The sequence below is a fragment of the Argentina anserina genome, chromosome 6 (genome assembly GCF_933775445.1).
Source record: "Argentina anserina chromosome 6, drPotAnse1.1, whole genome shotgun sequence".
Classification (NCBI taxonomy): Eukaryota; Viridiplantae; Streptophyta; class Magnoliopsida; order Rosales; family Rosaceae; genus Argentina; species Argentina anserina.
The window spans coordinates 27,698,026-27,707,889 of NC_065877.1; the positions used below are offsets into that span (position 1 = coordinate 27,698,026).

At 40.9% G+C, this 9,864-nt stretch overlaps 1 protein-coding gene across 1 annotated transcript; it reads right to left on the bottom strand.

Moving 5' to 3' along the window:
• Positions 1-2,311: 2,311 nt before the first annotated feature.
• On the bottom strand, positions 2,312-4,991 carry LOC126800513 (subtilisin-like protease SBT1.5). The gene has a single exon (XM_050527884.1). The coding sequence runs from the start codon at positions 4,857-4,859 to the stop codon at positions 2,535-2,537; it is 2,325 nt and encodes a 774-aa protein (XP_050383841.1). The 5' UTR covers positions 4,860-4,991; the 3' UTR covers positions 2,312-2,534.
• Between the last annotated feature and the right edge of the window lie 4,873 nt (positions 4,992-9,864).

Here is a 9,864-nt window from a genome sequence, read left to right on the forward strand (position 1 = left end):
ACCAAAATAAAGAGCAACAAACTCAAACACATGGTAAATCCATGCCACAAATACAAAAGCTACCCAACAATTATTACAATACCCATATATATATATATATATATATAGGGTTGCAATACTTAGAAAATAAGCAGATTTAAGCTTAAGTGGAAATTAATATTCTAAGTAATTATAAAATGATTTCATAAAACTACTTTAATAATGAAATATCAAATATTACATATTTATAATTAAATAGTACACATTTCCCATATATGCTCCCGCATAAGATCATTATATCGATGGAAATGATATAACGTACGTAGTCACCGATTCCTAGCTACCCTAATTCGAATTAGGAAAATTAAGATAGTTGGATAATTGAAAGTGAAATGATCGAAATTTTGCAGTGCTACCGTAGCACCATGTGCAATGCCTAGTGGTTTATCATTCTAATCACAATTTGACATGCAAAATTTAATTAAAAAATTATATTTAAACTATTTTATATTTCTTTCTAAATCACTAACCCTACACTCTAATACCCTAAACTCTAAAACTCCAAAATCCTAATTTTCAAAATTATTAATACCCATAAAGATTATTTAACAAATAATAAAAATATATTAAATTATAATTTTATTATAATAAATTTCCGTATCAAAAAATAATAAATAAAAAGAATCACTGGACACAAACACGTGATATTACCGTAGTAATAACCCTTAACTGGTGAAATTTTGTATCAAGAAAATTAATAACTCGGTGAACTTGACACGTGAACCCGACTAGATCCATGTCCCACATTATTTAGCCCTATATGTAATTCTCTGCAATTCATTAACTTGAGATTTTGGAAAGCATTGATCGCTCCAAGATTAACACCAGTGGATTTTGCCAGTTTGCAGATCAAATCGTTAACACACAAACAACCCCATGGAAGTCAATTTTTCTATATCTACTAGACAGCTTGGGAAAATTACAACGCAGATGAACAGCGACATGTCCTGCTTGTGATCTAACCCAGATTTTGAATCGAGCTTTCTTTCTGGTTTTTGCAGAAAGAAGAATTAATGGGACCATATATGATCGACATCAAGATTTAACTAGTCGAGTAAAAAACAAATAGCCAGCTATAGAAACCTTGTAAAGTAAAGCACCTTCCTCATAAGTGAGATCCATTTTTCTAGCCAAGTTGCTTCGATGCTAAGTACCTTTCAAAGAGAAAAGCATTGATTGATTCTGATTGATTATGTTCCAGTTGCAGACAGACAAAAGCTACTGTTTTTGGGTTTGAGATTTGAATCTGAATCAAAGAGGATGAACACTTGAACTCTTATTATCATTAGGTTTACTTTAATTTGGATCGGGTCTAATTGGTATTGGAAAATAAGATCCCAGCAGACAACTGGTGCTTTAGTTGGTATCACTAAGCATGCATATGTCGTCGTCAAACAGAGAACAAATTGTTTTTGGAGTCTCTTTTTGTGCAGATTTCAAATATGTTCTTCCAAGTCAAAAAGGTTTTGACTCCCGAGTATTGAGCAATTACTAGAAAGATCTAATCTTGATTATTGAAATAAGTAACGTTTGCTGTCTGCACCCAAAGTCCATACAGTTGATGGAGTATGATTTTAGATGCGATGATACCACCAATAATGCACCTTAAATTCATTAGAATTTGCAAGTAAAGCTTTATTTAGCAGAGATCATACCAGTTAAAATGCACCGTAAATTTCTCACAACTATTGACTTTAGTTCTTTTAGGCGGTAACATGCACTATTATGATAATCTGATGTCAAGCTCTGTTGAAAAACAAAAATGTATCAGATCTCATCATAAAAAAGCATTGAAAACGTAACAAGTCAATTTCCAAGAAAGCTGTACTAGAATGATTATTCTGATGTCAAGCTTTGTTGATACAAGAGTGCGATCATTATTAAAAACAAAAATGCACCGGATCTTAACAGAACAGTAATCCGATCGAGTCGATTTCCATGAAAGGAGCACTAGAATGAGTTCATCTTGGAGAGTCCCTTGTAAAGTTGTAAGACAAAGCAAAAGGAACTTAAATTATGAACATGACAAACTACTGCTTCAACTGCTCTACATGAACTTGGCCTCTAATCCTTGTCATTACCTCAATGTTCAGAGAACATTACAGGAACGGAATCATCTGATTTTCAAACCAAATGGTAAACTCATCAGAGCTTCATGTTTTTCCTTCAGTCGAATTCCGAGTTTCCAAGTAACAAATCAATAACCAGTATAACTTACACAGAAAAAACCATCTTGTTCATCTCTTAATCTTACAAGATACAACAGCAACACAGATATGCCCGCCTTTACTGGTTAGTCCCACCCCCACCAGTTTTCTGCATCAGAAAACTTTGGAAATACGCTCTCATTATACATACATAGACAGAGAGACTTAACTTATGAAGCTTCTGCAACAAGGACTAAAGGAGAGTATAGCAAAATACCTAAAACCCAAAACCCTAAAGCCCTCTTCCTCTCTCCATTTGCCACACACATAAACACAAACACCATTGGCCTAAACTAGAGGTTGTTGCATCGTCACAACCAAAGGACTAGTCACAGTGTGTTTCCCATCAGACCACATTATAGACCCACTCTCCATGCTACTACTTCCGGCTGAAAGCTTCACTTCCCTAGCTTGAACCCTCACAAGGAAGTTCAATTTCTGCCCCACCCTCCTAAAAGCAAGCTTCTCTGGCTGCACCGTCACGGACATTCCCCTCGGCGGCCTAATCGTCACCTGATAAACCGATTTTGGATCCCCAACATTTGTCACCGTCCGAATAAAATGCGTAGACATCTTTCGCTTTCCATATTGCTGGAACACCACAGACAATGATGGGTAATTCAGATTCCCGGAATGGCCAGCCCTCTTTGCCCCATTACAATTTGCTACTTTCCTAGTGACCACCTGAATGTTCTTGGTCGTGTAATTGGAATTACACAAGAAATCGACATAATCGGATGAACTTATGTCGTAAACCAATCCCGGGTCCATTGCCTTTTGCGGATGGACATGACCAGCCCCAAAGTCCATAACAGTCGAAGTATTCCCACTAGACTCGTCCAGCATTGTCTCGCCTCTATTGTCGAGGGTATAGGCTGTGGTCATCAGAGCCGATCTAATAGCGGCCGGACTCCATTCCGGGTGGGCTGCCTTCAACAATGCCCCCAAACCAGAGACGTGTGGGCAAGCCATTGATGTACCCGAAAGTATGTTGAACTCCGTAGTCCTCTTGTCGGAAGGAATACCTGAAGGCCCTACTTTATCCGGCCAAGCTGCAAGTATGTTCAATCCAGGTGCTATCACATCCGGCTTTAGTATTTCCGGAGCTTCCGGGTTTGGCCCTCTGGCCGAAAATGAGGCAACAACCGGTGCCGGTTTGACACGAATTCGAGTACCCTTGAACAAAATGGTGGCTGTTGGTGGTGATTTGGACTTGGCTGCAGCTGTTATGTACTTCCTTAATTCATCGCCGGTGGAGGCAGCTACTGCGGTGGCGGGTAAGATATGGCAGTCGGCTACTAGTCCTTCGCCATCGAATACACCATTTGCAAGAATCATACCAACTCCTCCGGCTTTCTTGACCACCTCACCTTTTGCAGCTCTTGAATTGATTCCTCTGTCGCAAACAACTATCTTGTTCTTTACTAGGCTTTTGTCAAGAGAACCTTCCAGGCATAGAGAAGACGAGTACCCATCACCGCCTTCGCTGCCAGCGTAAACCAACGGGAACATCCGACCCGGAGGAAGACCCGGCCCGCCATAAACACTCATGCCAGGAATGATTCTGCCGTCCCCGAGCTTAACATCCGCCGGGAAGTCACGGTCGATTGTTCCGGCACCTACGGTGGTGACCCATGGAGCAACATTGGTCACGGTAAGCCCACCGGGGCCGCCATTTCCGGCGGAGGCCGACACGAACACTCCGGCGTCCGAAGCTCCAAAGGCTCCAATGGCAATGGCATCGAGGTAGTAGGGCACAACAACCCCACCGACGCTGAGGGAGACGACGTCGCATCCGTCAGCGACGGCGGCGTCGAAGGCAGCGAGAATGTCGGAGTCGTAACAGCCGGCGTTCCAGCAGACCTTGTAGGCTGCTAGCCTGGCCTTGGGGGCCATGCCGGCCGCGACGCCTTTAGCATACCCGAGAGTGGACGCCGGAAATACGTAACGACCGGCGGCGATGGAGGCAGTGTGTGTGCCGTGGCCGTCGGTGTCTCTGGGAGATCGGAACTCCGTAGTCTGGTTCATCTTCCCATTGGTGGACTCGTACCCGCCGCAGAAGTACCTCGCGCCGATGAGCTTCCGGTTACACGAACTCGCCGGAAAGTTCTCACCAGCAACGCACTGTCCCTTCCATTTGGACGGAACCGGACCCAGGTCGTGGTCATTGAAGCTCTGTCTCTCAGGCCAAACTCCGGTATCAATAACTCCGATCACAAGGTCGGAACCGAAGTCAGATTCTTTAAGCAGCCCGGCAGTGTCGGTGGACCGCAGGCCGAGGAACTCCGGGGAGCGAGTGGTGTGTAGGCGGCGCACCTGTTCGGGAATGAGAGCCAAAACATGAGGTAAAGACTGGAGCTTTTGGGCTTGAGAAGGAGAGAGCTTTGCAGAGAAGCCATGGAAGACTGTGTTGTAAGTATGTATCAACGGCGCGGGCTCGTCAGAGGTGAGTGAGGACAGTGAAGACTCGTACCAGTGTTTATGGGTTGGGAAAACAGAGGGCTTGGAATCAGGTTGCACGTGCACTATGAAGGTCTTGGAATCTGAAGAAGCTGAAGCCAAGAAGAAGTAGAAGAAGAAGAAGAAGATAGGGATGGAGATAGAGAGAGACATTGGTGACTGGTGAAGAATGAGTGAGGGAGTGGTGGTGTCTCTGCAAGTTATTTACTTTTATGGGGCTGGAAATAAACCCTTTAATAAAGCTATATGAAAGTGGTGGGTGGTCGACCTGACTACTCTAGTTGAGCTTCTTCTCCATCTCCCATGGTTGAAATTCAAAGGAGAGTAAAGGACTGTACCAACTTAACTAAACTAGTAAAACTTCCTGTAGATAGTGTGTGATGAGCAGAGTTCGTATGGATTTGGACCAAATTTTTGAGCTTTTTGATCATTTCTTCAGGAATATAATAATTACTTGGACTGTGGGTTTTTGTCTCTGTTATGTTCTTGGGTGGAATGTTACTTTAAAAAAAATTGAAACACTTGCTCCTCTGTCACTGGAATAGTTTCTTGAAAAACATGAGCACATTTTATGGAACTGGTAAAAACATAAATTAAACAGGCCAGTTACAGTCTCTGTTTTCAGTAAGAAAAATGTTATTACAGAAGAAAAGAAAATTCAGAACAGTGGATCTTATGTTCTGCAGATGACATCAAATTTCAACAGGCCAAAGACAAATTGGAATCTCCAATCTACTCTATGTTTCATTTTTTCCTGACAAAAACAGGAATAATTATGAAATTGCAATTACGTGTAGACCGTGACAATGATTCTAGACGGTAGAAAGAAGCGTTGGCTTACGTGTGATTTTGCCTTGAAAGTTGGGGAAATTTATTTGATTTTAACTTTTTATGGAGTAGATGGTAAAATGATTTCAGAGGGTGGGGTCGGACACGGTTAAAAAAGGATGAGCAAGGAGCACACGTGTTCGTGTCTCAACTCGCATTGTTATTAACGATTCATACTTTTCTTCTACACATGATTCAATGAACGAAATGGCGCCAAACACTACCCGTGTTACTGTATTCTGAGTAATAAATTTGCCGATGATTTTTTATTTAATTACATTATGTCTATATTTTTAAATTTATATGTTTAATTATTATTTAAATATAAATTAAGAAAGGACACATTACATACGTTTGTGAGAGGTTCTTTTAATTTAGGAGATAACTAGGTAAATATTAACTCAATAACTTAAAGAATTGAATTAATTTTTTGAGTGATTCAAACTAACAAAGTTTTGCAGAATAAGCTTGGCGTGGGAGCTGAAAACGCACTGCGGGGGAAAAATTGGGCAAGTTTTACAGGGTTGGTTTCTAGAAGCAAATTTGGGTTTCAAAGTGAAGTTCTTGAAGGGAAATGGCTAAGGAAACTTACAGCTTGAAGACATGAGTGCATGAATGCTTAGGCTAGGTTTTTTGCTTGATTGAATTCCCCCTCCTCCCAACCTGAGACCCCCTTTTTATAGGTTCACAATTGAGGTGCTAGGTGTTTGAATGTAATCCTGGATAAAACAATATCTCTTCAATTTACTCTTAATATATGCATTGAGGACAAAGAAAAGATGGGTTGCTTAGGGTGGCTCTTCAGACTTGCGTAAGGTGATCCCTCTAGGAAGTTGAGATTTGCTCTGGTGGTTGATGCTGGGTAGCCAAGGCACTACGCTCAACATCTTCTGGAAATCTGGAATGCCAGATTGGAAAAAAAATATGAAATTGGGGATTCATGATTTCAAAAGATGGGAGGATACTTTGGACTAGTTTGAAAGCTTGCTCCGACATATCCGACTTATAACAATGGGGAATTTAGGTTGATGCTGGGTGAGAGGTTGATGTTGGGTAAGAGGTTGATGCTTGGTAAGAGGTTGATGGGGTATTTGAGAGGTGCGGGGAAACCGATTTTAGGAGCGTGTGCAGATTAAGACAGATGTGGAGGAAATAGTTTGGGCTAAAATAATGTTGGGCTTTGGTCTTATAGCCATAACGTTATTATCTAAAAGAAGGAGGCCCAATTCTCTTATTACTGTCATACTCTTACTGATTTACACGTTGGGCTTGAATTTCAGGCCTAATACCGAAATTATCAACGATAATAAATCAATGTAGTAGTGTTCATGCGTTTCCGTAACCTTCCACACCATGCCCAGTACTACAAGCCCCAATGATGCATGAATGCGGCTTGGGTCCACATCAATGAGTGTTTTCTTGACGAGTTATAATTAAGCCTTTATAAAATCATAAGATCTTATGTGAATCGCGTGACATAGTTGGCATTCCATTTAAAAAAAACGTACTTGTCATGTGCATGATATTTCAGATACCAACATTAGCCCCCATGATTATGTGGGCTGCTTGAAGCGTGAAGCGGGCCACATAATCAAAACCCAAAGAGAACAGTCAGCCTGGCCTGCAATAATTCCAGAGTCCAAAAGCATTCATCTTCTTCCCGCTTGACAAGTCGAAGCCATAGAACTGCGGGGGAGCAAAAACACGGTTCTTTGTCACTCCTTGGGTCTTATGACTAGCACTACCCCCTGAATTTTTCAGAGCTCCAGGTACTTTCTTTATTTATTCTTTACTCGCCTTCTTCCTTTGTACTGCGGGAAGTCGCGACTTTCTTGTTCATTGTGGGAACCATGTGGTTGTACTATCTTGGGATTAATTTCAATCATCAGCAGCAAAGGTTTTGAGAGAATTGGGATTGTATGCGTGTTCTCTCTTTTCCTTCTTAAAAACCTTTTATGCATTCTGATTGGCACTTGTTCGGGTGGACTAAGCTTGATGAATGCGCGCTAGTCCTCTAAGTATGTGGTAGGTTGCTTGAGAGAAGTGGTGTCTGCTTGTGATTTCCTCGGTTACCGGGCAACCGCGCATTAATTCTCTTATTTCCTTTGTGCAGGAAAATTGCTTGTAACCTTGTCGATTTCCTCTAGCCGATTTTCTCATACGTTTCTTTGGACAGTCGTCGTCTCTTCAGGTAGTGTTGGACTTTTTGTCTTCGACTATTAGGCCTCATCATTTAGCCCGCGGACCCGAAAATCCCACGGAGTCCCGCAAGCCTGACGGGCTTTTACTCGGCCCGGCCCGCGAGAAAGCCCGCCAAAGCCCGCTTCCGTGGGTAGAGGGCCGGGCTTAAATTAGAGGTGTGAAACCCGGCCTGGCCCGTGGGCCCGGCCCGCCAAAAGCCCGCAAGGCCCGGCCCGTAAAAACCCGCCAAATAATAAAATATTATACATACATATTTTATTAGGTTTAGAATAAAACTATTGCATTATGAAGCAACTATATTAAGAAAACTTCTTGGGATCGATCGACACCAGTAGATATGATCGGTATATATATTTAGTGACCATGTAAAAATTTCATCCAATTCGGAACTCGTTTGACCGTTGGAATTTCCGGTAAACCGAAAACAACACTAATATGTCATAAGGGAAGACCCATTACCAAAATGCGAACACCAAAAGTCGTTTGCATATCTGAAATCACCTAATTTTTGTCACCGATTGTGTGTGGTCGCACCAAGGAAACCAATTTCGCAAATCCCCGGTCAATGAGGATTTTAATATGTCAAAATGCCTTTTTCTTTGTTGACCGTAGGTACGGACGGTCAAACAATATCTAAAACGGACGAAATTTTTACGGGTTCCCTAAATATATATACCGATCATATCTACTGGTGTCGATCGACCATATTTCGAACTAGAGTTATTGATGGCCGAAGCGTCTACTAATGTATCATAACCTTTTATAGTAGGTTTATATTAAAACTAACGCATTATGAAGCGACTATATGAAAGAAACTTGTCGGGATCGATCGACACCAGCCGATGTGATTGGTATATATATTTAGTGACCCTGTAAAAATTTCATCCAATTTGGACTTCGTTTGACCGTCGGAATTTTTGGTAAATCGAAAACACCACTATTATGCCATAAGGGAGGACCTATTACAAATATGCGAATGCTAAAAGCCGTTTGCATATATGAAATCACCTAATTTTTATTACCTATCGTACGCGGTCGAACTAAAGAAATCTATTTGGTAAAACCCCGGTCAATGAGGTTTAAATATGTCAAAACGCCTTTTTCTTTGTTGACCGTAGATATGGACGGTCAAACAATATCCAAAACGGACGAAATTTTTACGGGTTCCCTAAATATATATACCGATCACATCTACTGGTGTCGATCGACCATATTTCGAACTAGAGTTATTGATCGCCGAAGCGTCTACTAATGTATTTTAACCTTTATATTAGATTTATATTAAAACTAACGCATTATGAAGCGACTATATGAAAGAAACTTGTTGGGATCGATCGACACTAGCCGATGTGATTGGTATATATATTTAGTGACCCTGTAAAAATTTCATCCAATTCGGACTTCGTTTGACCGTCGGAATTTTTGGTAAATCGAAAACACCACTATTATGCCCTAAGGGGGGACCAATTACCAAGATGCGAATGTGGAAATTTGTTTAAATATTTGAAATCACCTAATTTTTATTACCTATCGTGCGCGGTCGAACTGAAGAAATCTATTTGGCAAAGCCTCGGTCAATGAGGTTTAAATATGTCAAAACGCCTATTTTTTAGTTGACCATTGGTACGAACGGTCAAACCATGTTCAAAACGGACGAAATTTTTACGGCTTCCCTAAATATATATACCGATCAAATTTACTGGTGTCGATCGACCATATTTTGAATTTGAGTTGTCGATCGCCGAAGTGTCCACTAATGTATTATAACCTAATATTAGGTTTTATAATAAAACTATCACATTATGAAGCGACTATATAAAGGAAACTTCTCGAAATCGATCGACACCATCCGATGTGATCAATATATATATTTAATGGCCATTTTAAAATTTCATCCAATTTGGACCTCGTTTAACCGTCGGAATTTCCGGTAAACCAAAAACAACACTAATATGCCCTAAGAGGGGACCAATTACCAAGATGCGAATATGGAAATTTGTTTACATATTTGAAATCACCTAATTTTTGTTACCTATTGTGCGCGGTCGAACTGAAGAAATCTATTTGGCAAAGCCTTGGTCAATGAGGTTTAAATATGTCAAAACGCCTCTTTTTTAGTTGACAATTG

Bases quoted from the DNA above. Each gene is read 5' to 3' on its own strand.
- LOC126800513 (XM_050527884.1), bottom strand. From the start codon at position 4,859: ATGTCTCTCTCTATCTCCATCCCTATCTTCTTCTTCTTCTTCTACTTC.